This window comes from Mauremys mutica, chromosome 6 (genome assembly GCF_020497125.1).
Source record: "Mauremys mutica isolate MM-2020 ecotype Southern chromosome 6, ASM2049712v1, whole genome shotgun sequence".
Taxonomy (NCBI): domain Eukaryota; kingdom Metazoa; phylum Chordata; order Testudines; family Geoemydidae; genus Mauremys; species Mauremys mutica.
Window position 1 is genome coordinate 132,371,634 of NC_059077.1, and position 23,982 is coordinate 132,395,615.

The 23,982-nt window shown below is 56.5% G+C and overlaps 1 protein-coding gene and 1 non-coding gene across 2 annotated transcripts in view; both read left to right on the forward strand.

Moving 5' to 3' along the window:
• Positions 1–18,925, forward strand: part of LOC123372267 (myosin heavy chain, striated muscle-like) — a 79,846-nt gene extending 60,921 nt beyond the window's left edge. Inside the window, exon 6 of the mRNA XM_045020270.1 lies at positions 18,782–18,925. Coding sequence (XP_044876205.1) covers positions 18,782–18,925 — 144 coding nt within the window. The remainder of the gene's footprint in view (positions 1–18,781) is intronic.
• TRNAI-UAU lies at positions 17,172–17,265 on the forward strand. Its single transcript has 2 exons — positions 17,172–17,209; positions 17,230–17,265. It is a non-coding gene; the product is annotated as a tRNA-Ile (tRNA).
• Positions 18,926–23,982: the final 5,057 nt, after the last annotated feature.

Genomic DNA, 23,982 nt, shown 5'->3' on the forward strand with positions numbered 1-23,982 from the left:
AATTTTGGATGTGCACAAAACACAGACAGGATTGGTTCCCATATGGTTACAGAGGTGCAGTAAAGTGGAACAATTTTCAGCTTGTGTGATTGGAGGATATCTGGATGCATATTATAAGACTGTCCTACCTAAATGAGGAAAAGTTGAGGTGCCTTTATTATTCTTTTGTTCCACTCTTTCTTTCTATGGGGAATTTGCCAATGCAAATTCTTTTCAAACAAACAAAAAGGCAATGGCTGTTGAAAATAGCAATTCCAGTGCTAATAAGCATTTCTTGCTCAATTTTATCCTGCTTTTTTTCTACAGCAAGTCACAGTGGATCAGTATATTTGATTTGGGAGAAATGAAGTAAAAGCTGCCCAAACCGAGCTTGAGCACTCCTGAATTTTGAGGTGTTCAAATCTGGAAGGCAGGTGCTGGGGGTGGGAGAGGGCTGTGGGCTCCATGGGGGAGCATGGCAGCAACTGTCTGGAGCTTCACTGAGCCAGACACGCTGGTCTGAGTGGCACAGTAAGCGGTTTGGGGGTTGGAGAAGGGGTAGGAGGTTCCGGGGGGCAGTCAAGGGACAGGGAGCAGGGGGGGTTGGATGGGGCAGAGGTTCGGAGGGGCAGTCAGGGGACAGGCAGCAATTGGATAGGCATGGGAGTCCAGGAGGTTTATCAGGGGACAGGTAGGGGGTGGGGTCCTGGGGGCAGTTGGGGGGGGGGTCTCAGGAGTGGGCAGTTGGGGACAAGGAGAAGGGAGGCTTAGATGGGGGTAGGGTCCCAAGGGGCAGTTAGGGGCAGGGGTCTCGGGAGGGGGTAATCAGGGGACAAGGACCAGTGGTGCTTAGATAGGGGGTGGGGGTCCTGGGGGGCAGTTGGTGCAGGGGTCTGGGGAGGGGGCAATCAGCGGCCAGGGGCTGGGATTTAAAGGGCTCTGGGCTCCCCGCCGCTGCCAGCAGGGGTGGCTCTAGGATTTGCGCCGGCATGCCGCAGGGGGCGCTTTGGCGGTTGCTGGTCCGCAGCTCCGGTGGACCTCCCGCAGGCACGCCTGCAGAGCCGCGGTCTCACCAGACCTCCCACAGACACGCCTGCAGAGCCGCGGTCTGATCAGACCTCCCGCAGTCGCTCCTGCAGAGCTGCGATCTCATCAGATCTTCCGCAGGCACGCCCGCAGAGCCACGATCTCATGAGACCTCCCGCAGGCACGCCTGCATAGCCGCGGTCTCACCAGATCTTCCGCAGGTGCCCCTGCACAGCCGCGGTCTCACCAGACCTCCCACAGACACGCCCGCAGAGCCACGATCTCATCAGACCTCCCACAGACACGCCTGCAGAGCCGCGGTCTCACCAGACCTCCCACAGACACGCCTGCAGAGCCGCGGTCTGATCAGACCTCCCGCAGTCGCTCCTGCAGAGCTGCGATCTCATCAGATCTTCCGCAGGCACGCCCGCAGAGCTGCGGTCTCATGAGACCTCCCGCAGGCACGCCCACAGAGCCACGATCTCATCAGATCTTCCGCAGGCACGCCCACAGAGCTGCGGTCTCATGAGACCTCCCGCAGGCACGCCTGCATAGCCGCGGTCTCACCAGATCTTCCGCAGGTGCCCCTGCAGAGCCGCGGTCTCACCAGACCGTCCCCAGGCGCGCCCCCAGAGCCGCGGTCTCACCAGATCTTCCGCAGGTGCCCCTGCACAGCCGCGGTCTCACCAGACCTCCCGCAGGCGCGCCCGCAGAGCCGCGGTCTCACCAGACCTCCCGCAGGCACGCCCGCAGAGCCGCGGTCTCACCAGACCTCCCGCAAGCGCCCCCGCAGAGCCGCGGTCTCACCAGACCTCCCGCAGGCGCGCCCGCAGAGCCGCGGTCTCACCAGACCTCCCGCAGGCGCGCCCGCAGAGCCGCGGTCTCACCAGACCTCCCGCAGGCGCGCCCGCAGAGCCGCGGTCTCACCAGACCTCCCGCAGGCACGCCCGCAGAGCCGCGGTCTCACCAGACCTCCCGCAGGCACCCCCGCAGAGCCGCGGTCTCACCAGACCTCCCGCAGGCGCCCCCGCAGAGCCGCGGTCTCACCAGAACTCCCGCAGGCGCGCCCACAGAGATGCGGTCTCATCAGACCTCCCGCAGGCGCACCCGCAGAGCCCCGGTCTCACCAGACCTCCCGCAGGCGCGCCCGCAGAGCCGCGGTCTGATCAGACCTCCCGCAGGCGCGCCTGCAGAGCCGCGGTCTCATGAGATCTTCCGCAGGCGCGCCTGCAGAGCTGCGGTCTCACCAGACCTCCCGCAGGCGCGCCCGCAGAGCCGCGGTCTCACCAGACCTCCCGCAGGCGCGCCTGCAGAGCCGCGGTCTGATCAGACCTCCCGCAGGCGCGCCTGCAGAGCCGCGGTCTCACCAGACCTCCCGCAGGCGCGCCCGCAGAGCTGCGGTCTCATCAGACCTCCCGCAGGCACGCCCGCAGAGCCACGATCTCATCAGATCTTCCGCAGGCGCCCCTGCACAGCCGCGATCTCACCAGACCGTCCCCAGGCGCGCCCCCAGAGCCGCGGTCTCATCAGACATCCCGCAGGCGCGCCCGCAGAGCCGCGGTCTCACCAGACCTCCCGCAGGCGCGCCCGCAGAGCCGCGGTCTCACCAGACCTCCCGCAGGCGCGCCCGCAGAGCCGCGGTCTCACCAGACCTCCCGCAGGCACCCCCGCAGAGCCGCAGTCTCACCAGACCTCCCGCAGGCGCGCCCGCAGCGCCGCGGTCTCACCAGACCTCCCGCAGGCACGACCGCAGAGCCGCGGTCTCACCTGACCTCCCGCAGGCGCCCCCGCAGAGCCGCGGTCTGATCAGACCTCCCGCAGGCGCGCCCGCAGAGCTGCGGTCTCATCAGACCTCCCGCAGGCGCGCCCGCAGAGCCGCGGTCTCACCTGACCTCCCGCAGGCGCCCCCGCAGAGCCGCGGTCTGATCAGACCTCCCGCAGGCGCGCCCGCAGAGCTGCGGTCTCATCAGACCTCCCGCAGGCGCGCCCGCAGAGCCGCGGTCTCACCTGACCTCCCGCAGGCACGCCCGCAGAGCCGCGGTCTCATCAGATCTTCCGCAGGCGCACCCGCAGAGCCGCGGTCTGATCAGACCTCCCACAGTCGCGCCTGCAGAGCCGCGGTCTCACCAGACCTCCCACAGTCACGCCTGCAGAGCCGCGGTCTGATCAGACCTCCCACAGTCGCGCCTGCAGAGCCGCGGTCTCACCAGTCCTCCCGCAGACACGCCGGCAGAGCCGCGGTCTGATCAGACCTCCCGCAGTCGCCCCCGCAGAGCCGCGGTCTCACCAGACCTCCCGCAGGCGCCCCCGCAGAGCCGCGGTCTCACCCGACCTCCTGCAGGCGCGCCCGCAGAGCCGCGGTCTCATCAGACCTCCCGCAGGCGCGCCCGCAGAGCCGCGGTCTCACCAGACCTCCTGCAGGCGCGCCCGCAGAGCCGCGGTCTCATCAGATCTTCCGAAGGCGCACCCGCAGAGCCGCGGTCTCACCAGACCTCCCGCAGGCGCGCCCGCAGAGCCGCGGTCTGACCTGGGCCAGTTCACCCCTCCTTACGCAACCTGGGGACCCCAAGCGTCCCCGGGATCACCATATTGATGCTGAACTTACTGCGGACACTCGATCGGCACAGCCCCCTGACCAGGCCAGAGAGAGCAGCAGGTTTCCCCTATTGGTTCCAACTCTTGTTTTCCTGACTAGTTTCTCCTCTGCAACAACTTGCTCTTTTGTTTCACGAGCCTGGTTAGCTCATTTGGCAGCACTTCAGACTTTTAATCTGAGGGTCCAGGGTTCAAATCCCTGGTCAGGTGATAAACTACTCATCAAGATCTTAAACTGGATTCCTCTTTGATGTTACTTTTTTCTCTTCAGGATTTTCCCTTTCCTCAGAAGGCCCTTTTTGTGTGTGGGTTTGAAGGGGCAACTTCCTGACAGCCCCTCTGTCCTTGCAGCCTGGAGCAATAAAGGCCTCTGGGCACAGAGCATGTTCCTCCCCTGCACACACACACACACACACAAACACACAGAATATCCCTAAGGAGTTAGAATCACCTGCTGCCGTCCCCTGTCCTGCTGGATCCCCAAATGAAGATGCTCTTCAGCCTAAACCCATGTCCCCTCTTTTCCCAGTGCCCCTCAGACCCAACCCTCAGTCCCTCCTATGCTCACTGCTCCTCACTCCCACCCAGAGCCTGCTCCTCATCACCCTTCTCCTCTGTCCCAACCCACGGCCCCCTCCTATTCCCAGTGCCCCTCAATCCCAACCCACGGCCCCCTCCTATTCCCAGTGCCTCTCAATCCCAACCCACAGGCCCTCCTATGCTCACTGCTCCTCACTCCCACCCAGAGCCTGCTCCTCTTCACCCTTCTCCTCTGTCCCAACCCACGGCCCCCTCCTAGTCCCAGTGCCCCTCAATCCCCATCCACAGGCCCCTCCTATTCCCAGTGCCCCTCAATCCCAACCCACGGCCCCCTCCTATTCCCAGTGCCCCTCAATCCCAACCCACGGCCCCCGCCTATTCCCAGTGCCCCTCAATCCCAACCCACGGCCCCCTCCTATTCCCAGTGCCCCTCATTCCCAACCCACGGCCCCCTCCTATTCCCAGTGCCCCTCAATCCCAACCCACGGCCCCCTCCTATTCCCGGTGCCCCTCAATCCCAACCCACAGGCCCTCCTATGCTCACTGCTCCTCACTCCCACCCAGAGCCTGCTCCTCTTCACCCTTCTCCTCTGTCCCAACCCACGGCCCCCTCCTAGTCCCAGTGCCCCTCAATCCCAACCCACGGCCCCCTCCTATTCCCAGTGCCCCTCAATCCCAACCCACAGCCCCCTCCTATTCCCAGTGCCCCTCAATCCCAACCCACAGGCCCTCCTATGCTCACTGCTCCTCACTCCCACCCAGAGCCTGCTCCTCTTCACCCTTCTCCTCTGTCCCAACCCACGGCCCCCTCCTATTCCCAGTGCCCCTCAATCCCAACCCACGGCCCCCTCCTATTCCCAGTGCCTCTCAATCCCAACCCACAGGCCCTCCTATGCTCACTGCTCCTCACTCCCACCCAGAGCCTGCTCCTCTTCACCCTTCTCCTCTGTCCCAACCCACGGCCCCCTCCTAGTCCCAGTGCCCCTCAATCCCCAACCACAGGCCCCTCCTATTCCCAGTGCCCCTCAATCCCAACCCACGGCCCCCTCCTATTCCCAGTGCCCCTCAATCCCAACCCACGGCCCCCTCCTAGTCCCAGTGCCCCTCAATCCCAACCCACGGCCCCCTCCTATTCCCAGTGCCCCTCATTCCCAACCCACGGCCCCCTCCTATTCCCAGTGCCCCTCAATCCCAACCCACGGCCCCCTCCTATTCCCGGTGCCCCTCAATCCCAACCCACAGGCCCTCCTATGCTCACTGCTCCTCACTCCCACCCAGAGCCTGCTCCTCTTCACCCTTCTCCTCTGTCCCAACCCACGGCCCCCTCCTAGTCCCAGTGCCCCTCAATCCCAACCCACGGCCCCCTCCTATTCCCAGTGCCCCTCAATCCCAACCCACGGCCCCCTCCTATTCCCGGTGCCCCTCAATCCCAACCCACGGCCCCCTCCTATTCCCAGTGCCCCTCAATCCCAACCCACAGCTCCCTCCTATTCCCGGTGCCCCTCAATCCCAACCCACGGCCCCCTCCTATTCCCGGTGCCCCTCAATCCCAACCCACGGCCCCCTCCTATTCCCAGTGCCCCTCAATCCCCATCCACAGGCCCCTCCTATTCCCAGTGCCCCTCAATCCCAACCCACGGCCCCCTCCTATTCCCAGTGCCCCTCAATCCCAACCCACAGTCCCTCCTATGCTCACTGCTCATCACTCCCAACCAGAGCCTGCTCCTCTTCACCCTTCTCCTCTGTCCCAACCCACGGCCCCCTCCTAGTCCCAGTGCCCCTCAATCCCAACCCACGGCCCCCTCCTAGTCCCAGTGCCCCTCAATCCCAACCCACGGCCCCTCCTATTCCCTGTGCTCCTCATTCCCAACCCACGGCCCCCTCCTATTCCCAGTGCCCCTCAATCCCAACCCACAGGCCCTCCTATGCTCACTGCTCCTCACTCCCACCCAGAGCCTGCTCCTCTTCACCCTTCTCCTCTGTCCCAACCCACGGCCCCCTCCTAGTCCCAGTGCCCCTCAATCCCAACCCACGGCCCCCTCCTATTCCCAGTGCCCCTCAATCCCAACCCACGGCCCCCTCCTATTCCCAGTGCCCCTCAATCCCAACCCACGGCCCCTTCCTATTCCCGGTGCCCCTCAATCCCAACCCACGGCCCCCTCCTATTCCCAGTGCCCCTCAATCCCAACCCACGGCCCCCTCCTATTCACAGTGCTCCTCAATCCCAACCCACGGCCCCCTCCTATTCCCTGTGCCCCTCAATCCCAACCCACAGCTCCCTCCTTCCCTCCAGCAGCAGGTGCTTCAGACCCCCTCAGGAAGATTTTCTTGCAAGGTTTCGTGTATCAGTCTGCATGTGGATTTTACAGTATGTTGGAAATAGGTTGGGTTGCTTGCCGAAATGATCACTTGTGGCGGGTGTTGGATTCCCAGTCTCCATGTTATAGGGGCAGGAGAAATAAAGGGTTGTTATCCTTGTTGTGTGACTCGAGGGCAGCACAACTGTGCTTGGCAGACCCCGACGGAGGGACTCACCCTCAATTCAATAGCACTTGCTAGGCAGGAGACAGGGGTTCCAAAGCCAAGTGGGCTGGGTTCTGGGGTTCAATATTAAAATTTAGGTGTTAGATCAACTTTAGGACAGGGTGGCTGTGGAGGGATGAGTGAGTCCCTAGACACCATAGTGAGTACGATGCCTTCTTATTTTCCCCCTTTTCCACCCAGGATGGCAGGTGAACTCTACAGAGGCACCTCTGGGCTTGCACTCACTAAGGACAACAGCTGTAAGTGGGGTGCACAGCGGGGATGGCTCATGTTAAAGGACTTTTGGTTGCTGGACTTACGAACCGTAGGGAGAAGGACACTGCCCAGCCTATTTGGGGGTGGGACTTTCCCTCGTGGTTTATGTTTATACGTTGGGACTGCTGCCATGACTTCTGCTAACCCTGGGCTTACATTGCAGTGTAGACATACCCTGAGAGGGCGTCTATACTGTGATAAAATCCCGCTGGCCCGGATGGCCTGGATGATCTAATTTGGGCTCCTGAGGCTCAGACTGGAGCCCAGGCTCGGAGACCCTCACCCCTTGTGATGTCTCGGAGGCTGCGCTCAAGCCCAAGTGTCTACACTGTCATTTTATAACCCTCCAGCACAAGCCCCACAAGCCTGAATCAGCTGACCCAGGGTTTGAGAATACTGACTTTGGTGTTTTAATGGCAGTGTAGACATAATCATAGAATCTCAGGGTTGGAAGGGACCTCAGGAGGTCATCTAGTCCAACCCCCATGCTAGGCTATGTCCACACTGCAATGAAACACCCAGGGCTGTCCCGTGCCAGTGCAGGCTCCCAGGCTAGGGCCTTGGGGTGGTAAATTTGCAGTGTAGAAATCTCAGCTTAGGCTCAATACCGGGCTCTGGACCCCACAAGGTTGGGAGGGAGTTTTGCAAGCAAAAAAGGTAAAATGGCAGGGGAGTATTACCATGGACTCAATGGCATTTCTCCATTGGTCTGTCTGCTTTGTGGCAGGGACAGTAACACGTCCTGCTGCATCCGTTATTTCAAAGGGCGGTTTAGGATTTTCATTCTCACACACGGTGCACAAAGCAGGACTCAGCCCTCGGTGTGAACTAAATGAGCCGCTCACAGATTCTGGCAGCCACAATGAGCCATTTGGTGTGAGAGCCCAGACCTGCCCCTGTCCCAGAGGAGGGGGTCGTCTGCGAGGAGCTTAGAACACTCATCTACCAGCTCCTAACTCCCAAACGTTCAGTAACTCTGTTATCAGTGCCTGTGAGTGTAATTTAAACCATAAAAACAGCCACCCTGGGCTAGACCAAAGGTCCCTCTAGCTCCATATTTTGTCCTCTGACCGTAGCCAATACCAGGTGCCCCAACAGCCAGGCACTACTGGGAGTCGAACTCAGGATCTCCTGTTTACAAAACAGATGCTTTAACCAGCTAAGCCGTGATGCCTGCCTATGACTGAGCTATCATGTCTGCTGACACCTGACTCCTTGCCATCCTCACCGGGGCCTGACAAGCTTTGCTTGTGTTTGGATCCTGCAAAGCAGAGGAACAGGTGAGGTTTTCCTTGCAAGCTGTGTGTGTGTGTGTGTGTGTGTGTGTGTGTGTGTGCGTGTGCGTGTGCGTGTGCGTGTGCGTGTGCGTGTGTGTGTGTGAGAGAGAGAATCTTTGGCCAGGTCTGCACTACAAAGTTATTTCAGCATCATTATATTGCTCAGGTGTGTGAAAAACACACAACGCTCCCTCGGTTGGCAGCTTTTGGCTGGTGCACACACTGCAATGCCACGTCTGGTGACAAAACTTCCCTGTTTTGGTGACAAAATAAAACCACCTCGACGAGAGGCCTAGAGCTTTGTGCAGCAAACTTAAAGTGACAAATTGTCAGTGTAAATGCTGCTGGTCATTATATCACCATAACTGGCCTCCACCAGTATCCCACCATGCCTGCCATGAACTCACCTGCCCTGCATTCCTGCTACAGAGGCTGGGCCCCTCCCCTTTCATAGCTCCAGAAAGTTCTGACAGCTGAGCCGCTATCTACACCGGGATTAGGTTAATATAACTGCATTGTCAGCCTAAGTAATGTAATTACACCCACCTAACTGTGTAGTGTAGACCTGTCCAAAGAATCACACACACACCTTGGGAGCAAAACTTCACCTACTCCTCTGCTTTACAGAATCCAAACACGAACAACACTTGTCAGGGCCCAGTGGGGATTGGCAGAGATTCAGGTGTGGGCAGACATGATGCTTTAAGTAACAACAAGCATCATGGCTTAGGGTATGTCTACACTACGGGATAATTCCGAATTTACATAAACCGGTTTTGTAAAACAGATTGTATAAAGTCGATTGCACGCGGCCACACAACGCACAGTAATTCGGCGGTGTGCGTCCATGGTCCGAGGCTAGCGTCAAGTGTTGCACTGTGGGTAGGTATCTCGAAGCTAGCCCATAGTTCCTGCAGTCTCCCCCGCCCCTTGGAATTCTGGGTTGAGATCCCAGTGCCTGATGGGGCAAAAATCATTGTCGCGGGTGGTTCTGGTTACAGCCTCACCCGTCCCTCCGTGAAAGCAGCAGACAACCGTTTCACGCCTTTTTTCCTGGGTGAACTGTGCAGACGCCATAGCACAGCAAGCATGGACCCTGCTCAGCTCAATACTGCAATCGTGGACATCTAAAACACCTCGCGCATTCTCATGCAGTCTATGGTGAACCAGGACCTGCAAAGCCAGGCGAGGAGGAGGCGGCTATGGCAGCGCGGCGATGACAGTGATGAGGACATGGACACAGAATTCTCTCAAACCGCGGGCCCCTGCGCTTTGGAGATTCTGATGGTAATGGGGCAGGTTCTAGCCATTGAACGCGGATTTTGGGCCCGGGAAACAAGCACAGACTGGTGGGACCGCATTGTGTTGCAGGTGTGGGATGATTCGCAGTGGCTGTGAAACTTTCGCATGCATAAGGGCACTTTCATGGAACTTTGTGACTTGCTTTCCCCTGCCCTGAAACGCCATAATACCAAGATGAGAGCAGCCCTCACAGTGGAGAAGCGAGTGGCGATAGCCCTCTGGAAGCTTGCAACGCCAGACAGCTACCAGTCAGTCGGGAATCAATTTGGAGTGGGCAAATCTACTGTGGGGGCTGTTGTGATGCAAGAAGCCAAAGCAATCATTAAGCTGCTGCTACGAAAGGTTGTGACTCTGGGAAACGTGCAGGCCATAGTGGATGGCTTTGCTGCAATGGGATTCCCTAACTGTGGGGGGGCGATAGATGGAACCCATATCCCTATCTTGGCACCGGAGCGCCAGGGCACCCAGTACGTAAACCGGAAGGGGTACTTTTCCATGGTGCTGCAAGCACTGGTGGATCACAAGGGACGTTTCACCAACATCCACGTGGGATGGCCAGGGAGGGTTCATGACGCACGCGTCTTCAGAAGCACTACTCCGTTTAAACGGCTGCAGCAAGGGAATTACTTCCCAGACCAGAAAATAACAGTTGGGGATGTTGAAATGCCTGTCGTTATCCTGGGGGACCCAGCCTACCCCTTGATGCCATGGCTCATGAAGCCATACACAGGCAGCCTGGACGGTGGTCATTAGCTGTTCAACTACAGGCTGAGCAAGTGCAGAATGGTGGTGGAATGTGCCTTTGGCCGTTTAAAGGCGCGCTGGCGCACATTACTGACTCGCTCAGACCTCAGCCAAACCAATGTCCCCTATGTTATTGCTGCTTGCTGTGTTCTTCACAATCTCTGTGAGAGTAAGGGGGAGACCTTTATGGCGGGGTGGGAGGCTGAGGCAAATCACCTGGCTACTGATTACGCGCAGCCAGACACCAGGGAGATTAGAAGAGCACACCAGGAAGCGGTGCGCATCAGAGAAGCTTTGAAAACGAGCTTCATCACTGGCCAGGGTAGGGTGTGACTGTTGTGTTTGTTGATGAACACCCACCCCCCTTGATTGAGTCATTCCCTGTAAGCAACCCACCCTCCCCCTTCAATTACAGCTTGATTATGGAAATAAAGTCACTCTCGTTTAAAAATCATGTATTCTTTATTAATTCATTATAAAAAGAGGGAGAGAACTGAGAAGGTAGCCCGGGTGTGGTTTGGGAGGAGGATGATGTTTGTCCATCGTTGTCGATGAAGACCTCAACAACTCATTCGTTTGATGACCGGACTCTGTGCGTCCGAAGATGACTGATCAGTCCGATTCGGGCATGGAACGTCCTGTCACACGTCGGGCAGACATGTGATGGCACTGTCGATGATGTGCGGGCAGCTCTGGACTTGCGCAGCTCACACTTTCTTTCAGCCTCAGCGGTACGCCTCGCCTCAGAGGTATTACTGCCTGTGTGAATGAGGCTGCGCCATGCTGGACGGTTCAGTGCCAGGGTTTCCCATGTGGCGGTGTTGATCTCGAGGGACTTCAGAGAGGTCTTCAGCGTGTCCTTGAACCGCTTCTTTTGTCCTCCATGGGAGCGCTTTCCCTGGGCGAGTTCTCCGTAGAGGAGCTGTTTAGGAATGCGCTCGTCTGACATTCTCACGACATGTACAGCCCATCTGGTCTGGGCTCTCATCAGCAGTGTGTGAACTGACGGCAGACTGGCTCTGGTAAGGACTTCAGTATCGGGCACTTTGTCCTGCCATCTGATTTTTAGAAGCTTTCGCAGACAGGAAGTGTGGAAGTGATTGAGCCGTCGTGCATGACTCCGATAGACAGTCCACGTCTCGCAGGCGTACAGCAGAGTTGGAAGCACCACTGCTCAGTAGACCTTCAGCCTCATTGGTAGGCTGATCCCTCGACGTTCCCAGATGTTGGAGCGCAATCGGCCAAATGCAGAGCTGGCTTTAGCAATTCTGCACTTTACTTCTTCATCGATTGACACTGCTCGAGAAAGGGTACTGCCCAGATACGTGAAGTGGTCCACTGTCTGGAGTCTCTGTCCATTTACAGTGATGGACGGTTCTGAGTACAGAGTGTGGGGAGCTGGCTGGTACATGACCTCAGTCTTCTTGATGTTAATGGTGAGGCCGAAGCTGTTGCATGTAGATGAAAATTTGTCCATACTGGCTTTCATTTCTGGCTCTGTACTAGCATTCAGAGCACAATCATCGGCAAAGAGAAAGTCTCGAAGTACAGTTTCCTTCACCTTGGTGATGGCACGCAGTCGCCTCAGATTGAATAGTTTCCCATCGGTTCTGTACTTCAGGCCTACTCCTTCAGTGCAGTGTTGAAAGGCATCAGTCAGAGTGGCAGAGAATATCATGCTAACCAAAGTGGGTGCTAAAATACACCCTTGCTTGATGCCGTTGGTGACTGGGAAGGCCTCAGATGTTTCACCGTCATCCAGGACACGAGCCATCATATCGTGATGAAATTGATGTACCATTCGTAAGAATCAGTCTGGACAGCCGAATTTCGACATGATCCTCCACAGGCCCTGGCGACTGACAGAGTCGAACGCTTTCGTGAGGTCCACAAAAGTTGTGTAGAGTTCACGGTTCTGCTCTTGACATTTCTCCTGTAGCTGACGCGTAGCGAAGAAAATGTCAATAGTCCCACGCCCCTTGCGGAAGCCGCACTGTGATTCTGGCAGTAAGCCCTGCTCCAGGTGAGTGATCAGTCGGTTCAACAAAACCCGTGCAAGAACTTTCCCCGCTGTAGAGAGCAGTGAGATTCCACGGTGATTGTCGCATACCTGGCGATTGCCCTTCCTCTTATAGAGGTGCACGATGGACGCGTCTCTAAATTCCTGTGGAATGGATCCCTGCTTCCAGAAGGACTGAAACAGCTCAGTGAGTTTCTGTAGCAGCACTGGTCCACCGACTTTGTACACCTCCGCTGGTATGGCATCTGACCCTGGGGATTTGCCACTTGACAGTTGGTTGATGGCTTTCTTCACTTCGTCCGCTTCTGGTGAAGCATCCATGGAGTCATTGACTGCAACCTGGGGCATCTTGTCAATGGCCTCATCATTGATGACTTAGGGGCAGTTGAGAACTGCTTCAAAATGTTCAGCCCATCTCTGGAGAATCTGCGTCTTCTCTGTAAGGAGCACAGTGCCATCAGAGTTCAGGAGGGGAAAGCTCCCAGAAGCCTGTGGACCATAGAGCGTGTTGAGGGCTTCATAGAACTGCTTATAGTCGTTCCTGTCCGCGTACGCCTGTATTTCATCTGCTTTGGCGCTCAGCCACAAGTCCCGCATTTTGCGCAGTCGGTTCTGTACTGTTCTGCCAGCGTTGATAAAGGTGGTCTTCTTTGCCGCTGAGGATGGGTCGTTCTGATATGCACGATGCAGACGGTGCTTCTCAGCAAGCAAGGACTGGATTTCTGCATCATTTTCATCAAACCAGTCTTGCCGCCTGCGTGTGGAGGGCCCCAATACCTTCGATGCAGCTGTATGGACAGTGTTGCGGAATCGCTCCCAGTCTCTCTCAGCGTCATTCTCAATACGAAGATCAGCAAGCTCATTCTCTAGGTCTTCTGCTAGATTTTCAGTGATGCGGCTGTTCTTCAGCTTCGACACGTTGATCCTTCTGAGAGCCTTACAGCCTTGTGGTCGTCTCTTCGGCATGATACGGAGCCTCATTTTAGATACTATGAGCCTGTGATCTGTCCAGCAGTCAGCGCCGCACATAGCTTTTGTAACCCTGACATCTTGTCTGTCCCTTCTCCTGATGATGACATAGTCAATCAGATGCCAGTGCTTGGAACGGGGATGCATCCACGAAGTCCTGTTACGGGTAGGGAGCCGGAAGACCGTATTGGTGATCAGAAGTTCATGTGCTGCACAAGTTTCCAGCAGTAACAGACCATTGCTGTTACACTTTCCCACTCCATTTTTCCCGATGACTCCTTCCCAGGCTGCGGCATCGCATCCGACTCTTGCGTTAAAATCGCCAAGCAGGATCAGCTTGTCTGTGCGGTGAACTGATGATAGCAGAGCATCTAGTTCTTCGTAGAATTTATCCTTCACATCCTCTGGGTTGGTCATTGTGGGAGCATATGCACTGATCAAAGTAGCTTGTTTTCCTTTTTGAAGCGGAAGCTGCATTGTCATGAGACGATCATTCACACCCTTGGGGGAACTGGCAAGTTTCCGAACAAGATGATTCTTGATGGCGAAGCCAACTCCAGATTTGCGACGCTCATCACTGCTGCGGCCACTCCAAAAGAACGTATAGCCTCCGCCTGACTCGGACAGCTGTCCTTCATTAGCAAGGCGAGTTTCGCTAAGGGCTGCAATGTCAATGTTGTAGCGTGCGAGCTCTCTGATGACAAATGCTGTTCTTCCCTCCGGTCTGTCTGCCGTGATGTTGTCCAGTAGCGTGCGCACATTCCATGTGCCAGTGGTGATCGGTGTCACTCTAAGTTTTGTTTTTGTTCGACCATTTTGTGGGATCCCCGCCAGCCGCGGTATGCTGGCCAGGGTAAGGTGAAGCAGGCAATGTTTAGGGCACCTTTTCTAGCCCCCTCCTCATTCTACGGAGGTGAGCAGTGCAATCCTGAATAGGGCTGCTCAGTCGCTCAAGAAGATGCCGAGCTCCACCGCTGCTTCGGTCAGTGAGGAACGACCATTATACTTGAGCCGCCTGTGTGCAGGTCCGCGGCTACAGCTCCCAGTGTATCCACACCTGCTACTTCGTCCCTCGACCATCGCCACAGGACTTGATATGATGTGATATGATATGATGTCGAGACTTGCGCGTGAATTGGATTAAAGTGAGGGAGAGTTGTGCGACGTCAACCTCACTCTCTCTTCCCAGTTCCTATCTGTATCCAGTGGCAGGACAAGAGTCGAGACGGCTGGAGATAGGGCAGGACGCAGTGGATGACCAGGATGCCTACGTGTCTTGTCAGGCTCTTGAGCGTTTCACAACGCTTGCTGTCACCGCCTTCCTGACCGTTGAGCCAGGTTTCCTCGGTCAGCCGGATCCAGCCTTCGCATGCAATGGGTAGACAGGCCCTAACTCACCGAGGGTCTTGGACTCATCGGCTACCCTCACCTGGTTTAGCCCGCCAGTCGAGACGGTTTCCGGGGTGTGGCCGCTGTCGCATGCTGACAGCTACTTGGAGCCACAGGTGAGAGCTGGGTGTCAAGTGGGGACCAAAGTGGATGAGCTACTCCTAGGAGTACGACTGCTCCCCTATCAGAGGTACTACCCCTCCCTGACAACCCCATACACGCCAGGGAGGAGGATAGGAGGGATGGAAAAGCCCACTAAAAAAATTTCACAGTAATGACAGCCTTCTGGTTGGGCTGTCCACGGGGGTGGAGTGGGCAGGTGCACGGAGCCTCCCCCCACGCATTCTTACACGTCTGGTGGGTGAGGAGGATGTGGAACATGGTGAGGGGGGTTATTCAGGGGCTGCAGCGGCACTCTGTGATCCTGCTGCCGTTCCTGAAGCTCCACCAGACGCCGGAGCATGTCAGTTTGATCACGCAGCAGCAGCCCCCAGCGTTGCATCCCGCCACCGCTGATCTTCCTGCCGCCACCTCTGATCTTCCTGCCGATCTTCCTGCCGCCACCTCTCATCTCGGGTGTTCCTCCTGTCCTCAGGTTCACTGACATCTTTCCTGTAATTTGATACCACCTCCTTCCACTTATTCAGATGAGCTCTTTCCTTGCGGGTAACTTCCATAATATCTGAGAACATCTCATCTCGCATCTTCTTTTTCCTCCGCCTTAGCTGAGCTAGCCTTTGGGATGGAGTAGGGAGGCTTGAAAAATTAGCAGCTGCATAAGGGAGGGAAAAAAGGGAGAGAAGTATTTTAAAAGATACATTTTACAGAACAATGGTTATACTCTTTCACAGTGAACAGCACTATTCACCTTACATAGCCCATGTGATTTCACTACGAGGTTATAGTCCAATGTCCATATTCAGGGTGACTCCAGTCAGTGACTCGGGATCTCAATCCTTATGGCTTAAGGTTCCCCCCTCTTGAAACCCAAAGCAGATCTGAGATGAAGCAGGATCATGTCCCAGACTTCTTATATATTTCCAGCAGCCTTTCAGCCAACAACAGGCTTAACTTCTTCTCCCAAACATCCTGGCAATTAGCACAGGGTAATTTACCCATTAAACAGTTCAGATCCAGGTTAGCACAACCTTCAAAGAGACACAGAGACAATAATACTATTTCACTCACGTATCATCATAAATGTTAATATTCCTTTCTTTGATCTTTGAATTAAAACTACAGCAATAGACAAGACTTGTTTGCTGACATCACAAGACCTGAGCAAACAACTCCCCTTCTACCTCTAACAATGCCGACTTGCATTTCAAAGCTCTGTTCATTTACAGATCTTCCTAACCAGTCCTTAAGGTTCACCCATGGGTCAGGTCAGTCTGTGAGGTGAGTTAATTAACTCTTTCTGGCCCTGTCACCTTTCAATGAAATATTATATTACACTCATAACGTCACAGGAGGTCAGGAATGGGATGGCAGGGGCTGCGGGTCGGGAGTGAGGAACATCAGCAGAGCTGGAGGGAGCCCAGAAGGCTGCGGATCAGGAGTGAGGGACACCATCAGAGCTGGAGGGAGAGCAGGGGGCTGCAGGTTGGGAGTGAGGGGCACCAGCAGAACTGTGAGTCTGGAGGTCAGGACTGGGATAGCAGGGGCTGCGGGTCAGGAGTGAGGGGCACCAGCTGAGCTGTGAGTCTGGAGGTCAGGACTGGGATGGCAGGGGCTGCGGGTCGGGAGTGAGGGGCACCAGCTGAGCTGTGAGTCTGGAGGTCAGGACTGGGAAGGCAGGGGCTGTGGGTCGGGAGTGAGGTGCACTGTCAGAGCTGGAGGGAGCGCAGGGGGCTGCGGGTCGGGAGTGAGGGGCACCAGCAGAGCTGTGAATCTGGAGGTCAGGATTGGGATAGCAGGGGCTGCGGGTTGGGAGTGAGGGGCACCGTCAGAGCAGGGTCCTGGTGGGGCAGTCAGAAAGGATCAGGGGTTGGATGGGGCGGTGGGAGGCAGTCAGGGGCAGGGGTTCCAGGGGCAGTCAGGGGACAGAGAGAAGGGGTGGTTGGATGGGGCAGGGGTCCTGGGGGGCCATCAGCAATGAGAGGAGGGGTTGGATGGGGCGGCGGAGGGTACTCAGGGTACAGGGAAGGGGGGTGGATGGGACAGGGGTCCCTGGGGTGGGGAGGGGGGCATCAAGGAACGTGGGGGGTTGGTTGGGGCAGGAGTCCTGGGGTGGGGGCATGATCCCTCCTGGGGTGAGGAGGGAACCGGTTGTTATGATTTTGGCAGCTCATCACTGCATATGTCCCCAGATGGAAAAAAAAGTGCCAGGAGAAGCAGGCAGTCGTAACCAGCTCTGTTATTACACAGGGAAGAACAAAAGGGTGAAATGGGGCCTGGAACCCTTAAGAAGAATCCACCCCACCAAGTACCAACACTTGTCGCTACCTGCTGCCAGCTCCACTGAGAATGTTTTGGGGTCACTCCTTGGCTGTATCAACCTAGGGGGTCTCGGAAAATCCTAGCAAACAGCTGCTCCAGTGGCACAATTGGTTAGCGCACGGTACTTATAGGGCAGTGCTGAGAGGAGCTATGCTGAGGTTGTGAGTTCAAGCCTCACCTGGAGCACTGGTTTACCAGAAGCTGGGGATGGAGCAGTTGATGATTCCCTCTGGGGCACCTGGCACTGGCCACTGTCGGTAGACAGGATACTGGGCTAGATGGACCCTTGGTCTGACCCAGTAGGGCCGTTGTTAGTCATGCCCCCTGCACCAGGCAGAATAGAAAGGACCATTGTTGTGGGTACATCCCTACTCTGTATCCTAGCACCAGACCAATGGGGCTCTTGCAATCATCTGTCTTTAATGCAGCAAAACAATGGTTCTTCTTTGACTGCTTGCTCATGTCCATTCCACATTAGATGTGTGTGCTCGCCACATGCACCACTGCTCAGCAGTATCTGTAGGGGAGCAGCTCTGGCGCCCTCTGGAGAGGTGTCCATATGGCGTGGTATAAGGGGCACTGCCGGCTTCCCCCATCCTCAGTTCCTTCTTGCCGCCAGTGACAGTGCACGGCACGTCCGCTGCTCTTGCTAGCGTTGCTTTGGCTTCGTTGGTACGAACCAGAGTTCTTGTAAAGTTAGCGTACGTGAACAGGCGAGGAGGCGCGCGCTCACCAGCTCTCTGCCAAGAGACTCTCCCTCTCTGGGATTTTTGCATTGGCCATGGCATCCATCTGGAAGCTGGTCACCTCCCCAGCATCAGGAACACCCTAGAAGATCACCTCAGCCAGGACTTCTCCTCTCACCACGAGTGGTCGCTCCACCTGGAGGTGGCCTGCATGATCTTCCAGAGGTGGGGAACTCCCCACATAGATCTGTTTGCCACCAGGCAAAACAGAAAGTGCCATTGGTTGTGCTCCCGGCAGGGCCTGAGCAAGGACGTCCTCTCCGATGCCTTCGTCCCCAAGCCGAGGGTCTGATGTACCCGTTCCCTCAGATCCTCTTGTCAGCCAGGTCCTAGTAAAGATCAAGAGGGACAAAGCACCGGTTATCGTGATCACCCGGGTGGCCTCGCCAGCACTGGTTCCGCACACTCATGAACATGGTGGTGGCCTCTCCCTGGCCCCCTTCCCTACCGTCTGGACCTGCTATCACAGGATCACGGTCGGCTCCTACACCCCAGCCTCAAGTCTTTACACCTCTCGGCATGGGGGCTGCGTGGCTGAACCCAGAGGCACGTACCTGCTCAGAGGAAGTCCAGCAGGTCCTCCTGGGAAGTAGGGAGCCATCCATGATACTATCTTACCTGGCCAACTGGACAAAGTTTTCCCCCTGGGCATCGGAGCGCAGCATTTCTCCCTCACGTTCTTCAGTGCAGTCCATCTTCTACTACTTACTGCAGCTCAGGACCCAGGGTCTGGCGCATTCTTCCATCAGAGTGCACCTTGCGGCCATCTCCGCGTTCCACCAGCCGATCCAAGGTCAGACGGTCTTTTCTCACAACATGACTGTCAGGTTCCTGAGGGGCCTCGAGAGGCTTTACCCGCAGGGATGGGCCCCTGTCCGGCAATGGTCCTCTCCAGGCTCACCAGCCCACCTTGTGAGCCGCTGGGCTCCTGCTCCTTTTCCTGCTTGTCCTGGAAGGTCGCCTTCCTGGTGGCGGTGACGTCGGGAAGACGAGTCTCAGAGATTAAGGCTTTGGCCTCGGAACCACCTTACACGGTGTTTTATAAGGACAAGATCCAGCTGCGGCCTTCCTGCCAAAGGTGGAATCTTCCTTCCACATGAGCCAGGACATGTTCCTGCCTCTGTTCTGTCCCAAGCCGCACAAGACTGCTGAGGAGAGGCATCTGCACGTGCTGGACATCTGGAGGGCCTTGGCTTTTTACTTGGAGCGTACCAAGCCCTTCTGTACATTGACCCAGCTCTTCATCGCTATGGCGGAGCGGAGGAAGGGCCTTCTGGTTTCTTTGCCAAGGATTTCCAACTCGATCACCTCTTGCATAAAGACCTGTTATGAGCTAGCAAAGGTCCCGCCACCACCAATCGTCAGGGCCCATTCGACTAGAACACAGGCGTCTTCGGCGGCCTTCCTGGCGCACATCCCAATCCAGGACATCCGTCGAGCCGCGACATGGTCCTCGGTCCACACGTTCACGTTTCATTAGGCTCAGCAGGCCAGAGACAACGCTGGGTTTGGCAGAGCTGTACTACAATCTGCACAGCCGAGAACTCCTACCCGCCTCCGCGGGATCTGCTGGGAGTCACCGAATGTTGAACGGACGTGAGCAAGCACCCGAAGAAGAAAAGACGGTTACCTGTTCTGTAACTGGTGTTTTCGAGATGGGTTGCTCATGTCCATTTCATGACGCACCCGCCTTCCCCACTGTGGGAGTTTCCGGCAAGAAGAAACTGAGGGTAGAGGGAGCCGGCGGCACCCCATATACTGTGCCATACGGGCCCCACTCCAGAGTGCGCCAGAGCTGCTCCCCTATGGATACTGCTGAGGGAAAAACTTCCAGCACTGGTGCATGTGGTGAGCGCACACACCTAATGTGGAATGGACACGAGCAACACATCTCGAAGAACAGCAGTTACGGAAGGGAACCGTCTTTGGGGGGAGGTTGCAATTCTACTCACTCCCCTCCCCTTGCCTGATGTGCTGTGAACAGGGCTGGAAAGGGCTGGAAATATGGCTCCCAGCCTACTCAGCAGCTTTCCTCTCTGGCCTTGGCTGCAGATTTCACAGCTGACAATAACTTCTTGCTACAACTGACTCCAGTTAGCCCTGCAGAGCCACGACCGCTGAAAGCTGGGATTTATTTGTGAACGGTGCCTAAGGGAATTAGACACCCAAGTCCCATGGAAACTGGGTACCTGAACCCCTTTGCAAATCCTAGATGTTGTCTAGTCTGGATCCTGAAGTGTGACCTCAGCTCAAACCTGGCCCTGGGCAGGCCAGAGCAATGACTGCAGCCGGTGGCATCTTCCATGGTGCTGAGGCCTGAACCAGGAAAGGGCCCAGCTTGGCTTTCACTCGCAGACTGAATTGGCAATTAGAAAAACGTCCTCCTCTGCCGTTTGAAATGCTCCAAACTGGTTATAAATAAGGGAGGCGCTATGAGCTCAGAGCCCGTTAGCCGAACGTGCCAGGCGCTGACCTGCAACCGGCTGGTGTCCAACGCTGCGGCCCGTCGATTCCAATGTTCGGGGAACGGTCTAGGCCGCAATGGGCGTAACCCTGGGGCTCTGACTAAAATCAGAGACGCCGACAGGAGGCAATGGCCACACAGAGCCCCTGGCAGCGGCTTAGCGATACCCGGAGCCTCCGCCGGCTCTGTAATTCCCTCTAGACCAAAGAACCAGCCGATGGCAACACTTCACACTGTCCGGCAGAACCCCGGCCCTCGGTTCAGCTCTGCGCAGGCCCCAAGGAGCTTAATGTTGACACCCGGCAAGAGAGAGAAAGAATTCGATTGGTGCCGAGGTATGAGGGGCTCAAACTCCTTGGCGTGGTTGGGAAGGACCAAGAACCCCGGTGGATGGCAGAACGGGGGCCCCTGGGATGGGTGGGGGGGCACACACAGAACCTGTGGCAAGAGGGAAGCAGGGTTGCAGGGCAGCTGGGGGGCCCTGACAGCTCCGCTGGGTCTCAAGAGTCCTGTCTAGAGACGGCAGTGAAGCTGCCGGGCTGCTAGCCAGGACAATGCAGCTGGGGGGGAAGAGGAACAGCGGGCCAGGGAGCTGGTCTGGCCTGAAGCACAGGGAGACACACACAGCCCTTGCTCCTTCCAGGTCCCACCCACTGCAGTGAGAGCAAGGCCAGGCCCTTGCTGAGAAATACCTGGGGAGGGGGGGGGTTAATATTGTAAAGTACCTCTAGAGCCCCCAGCTCTGTGCATGTCAGGGCCGAGGCCTGGCTGGCTCAGGGGCTTGGCTGTGAGCTCTGGAACCTTTCCTGGCCGGTGCAAACGCAGAGCAGGGGCTTCCCGTCCTCAGGGAGCCTGTGTGAACGGAGTGAGTCTGGAATCCCGGGGACCAGGGTCCCCGTAATAACAGGGCCCCAGCGGGCCCCAAGGCCCAGCGCCTCTGAGGTATTTAGCCACCTACGGCTGATTGATTTCACTGGGCGTTAGGTGCCTAAAAACCCAGAAGAACCTGCGTTTAGGTCGCTTCCCTTTGCTGCCAGTCTCACCAGAAAGGCCAAGGTCTGACTGGGCCATAGAGGCAGAACCTCCAGGTTCCCTCAGCTCAGTCTGTGAGCTCTGGGGCAGGGACGGTCTGCGTTTCTCCAGCACACACAGCGAATGCCATTGAACGGAGCATGGGGACCATGAGGCACTCGGGTTTTGTGGGAGGGGAAATCTTGCTCTGCCGCAGCCCGGGTGTAGCGGCTCTGGCACAGGGTTTATCCAGCAGGGCTGGCACTCAGTTTTACATGGGAACACTCAGGAAAATTAATCTGAATTAATTTTTAAAGTGGATTAGTTAAAACGCATTAAATCCCTATGTGGACACACTCATTTTGGATTAAAGTGGCCTAGATTCGGTTTAGCTTAATTAATTTTGGAAGAGAATTAACGCCACTTTCATTCTGAATAAGAGTGTCTACACAGGGGTGTCACACAGTTTAATCTATCTACTTCAAATTCACACCTTTAGTTCGTTCGGAATAATTCTTCTGAGTGTCTCTGCATAGACGATCATTTTTTACCAGGGCTAAATTTTACCATGCTTTTTTTGTTATTGGCAAGTGTGACAACCCCCTTTGGAATTTTTTTTCACCCCTCTTTTCTCCCTAGCTGTAAATCCTGCTATTAATGGCATTCCGTCTGCGTCTACTGGGTCCTGATAGGGATTTTAAGGGGTCCCGTGTGCCCCAGACTGTGTCCCGCTTGCCCCAAGCTGAGTTAGCTGCCAGACCCCCACCCATAGGGTCAGAAGCAGACTGCATCCTAACCCCTGCCTTTCAGGCCTAGGCCTGTTAGCAAAACCCAATTGCTATATAGAACAAAGGTTAACTTCTGCAATTCTTGTTTGTCTATATAACGGGCACGAGGGGGGGTGATGGTGGTGAAGAAACCAGAGAAAGGGGAACTGAGGGAAGCTCAGCTAGAATGCGACAAGAGCCTTATCCAATGCAACCGCAAAGGAGGGGTCTTAAGGCAGGCAGACTACCAACGAAAACTGTCAAAGAACAATAACAGGAAAAACCAAATATGGAAAAATACTGAACTAGCTTGCTTAATTTGCCACTGTTAATCCCAAATAAGGAAATCTAGGTAAGTGTTAATTTGCGGTTTTAGCCTTTATAAGCTTGGTGAAAATCTGTTGAAGACAAGGCAGCAACCCCCCTTCTTTGCGTGGGGCCATGCTAGCCTTCCCTGTATGCATACCTGTATTTCAATAAAGGTGCCTCAGTGTGTGTGACACAAAATCAACGGTGTGGTCAATTTTTCCACAACAGTCCGCACGGCGCAAACCCGCCTACATGATTTGTTAATGAGACACATGCTGCTGACAGCCCCTGGGCAATTAGAGCTTCATTATTTTTGCATCAGAAAATGTCTTTATGGGCTTCATGTGGCAGAATTTGTTTACATAGAAAAAGGCAACGTTTTAATCTCCCCGATTATTATGTTGCACTAATTCTGCGGGGCGCGTGCTGGATTAATGGAGCGTTTGCCTTATATAATTGTCAGGACCAAATTATACTGAGCCACGGAGACCAGAGAAACAGCCAGCCCAGTGTATGTGTGTGTGTGTCGGGGGGGGGCAGCCAGGGGTGCACGGGACATGGGCTGGAGGCATCAGGATCTTTCCTGCTAAATGACACACACTGTGCCCTGGGTGAAACTCACCCAACACAACGCCACCAACTGAGTCCTCAGAAATCAGGTGGAACTGGGGCCATGTTGTTATTATGATGGCAGGGCCCAGAGGCCCCAGCTAAGAGCAGGACCCCATCGTGCCGGGCGCTGCATGCAGAAAGGCAGGAGCAGAAGGCTGGCCCGGTGGTTAGGGTAGGTCCCAGGACGTAGACGACCTAGGTGCAAGCCCGTTCTCGGCCACAGCCTCCTCGTGCGCCTTTGGGGAAATCACTTGGCTGCTCTGTGCCTCAGTTTCCCCTCTGTGCCCTGGAGATAACAGCCCTGCCCTGCCTCCCCGAGCGTGGTGAGGCTAACTACAGTACGGGTTGTGAAAGCCTCAGAGCAGCTTGGCCGGCCTTGTGCGTCCCTCTCCCCATGAGCACTGACCCTCAGAACGTGGGTCTTGACTCCGCTCCCCTTGCCGCCTCCCAGGAGCGGCTTTTCAGCCAACCCCGCAGGCGTCCCCCTGTTCTCACCCAGCAGGCAGGGGCAGGCTGCCCTGGGGCTAAGAAATTCCCACCCGCCTCAGTGGGCAGGGAGCCCCCACCCTGTGATTGCTGCACCCGGCCTGACACGGGGGCTGTGCTCTCTGGGGCAGGGGCCTCCCCCCTTTGCTACCGGGCAGCACCCAGCACAAGGGGGCCCTGCCTCCCAGGGTGACCCCTGGCCCCTGGGGTGCAAAGCGCTAGAATACGATCCACAGGCCAAGTGGGGCCCCTCTTGCAGGAGTCTCCCCACCTACGCCTGGCCCCAGGGGAAGCCGGAGCTGGGGAGAGGCTCGGGGACGCGCTGGGGCACCTGGGCCCTGCAGCGCCCATCCCCGCGGCTGCTGGGCGCCCGGAGCAGCTTAATTGGCGATTGAGTCCAGGTGCAGGCGGCCCGTGCACAGGGCGGCGCGCGCTCCGCCCGCCCCATAAGCGCCCTGGGCAGCCCGGCTGCAGGCTCCTTGCACCGGCTGCTCCGGGGCCCCTCGCC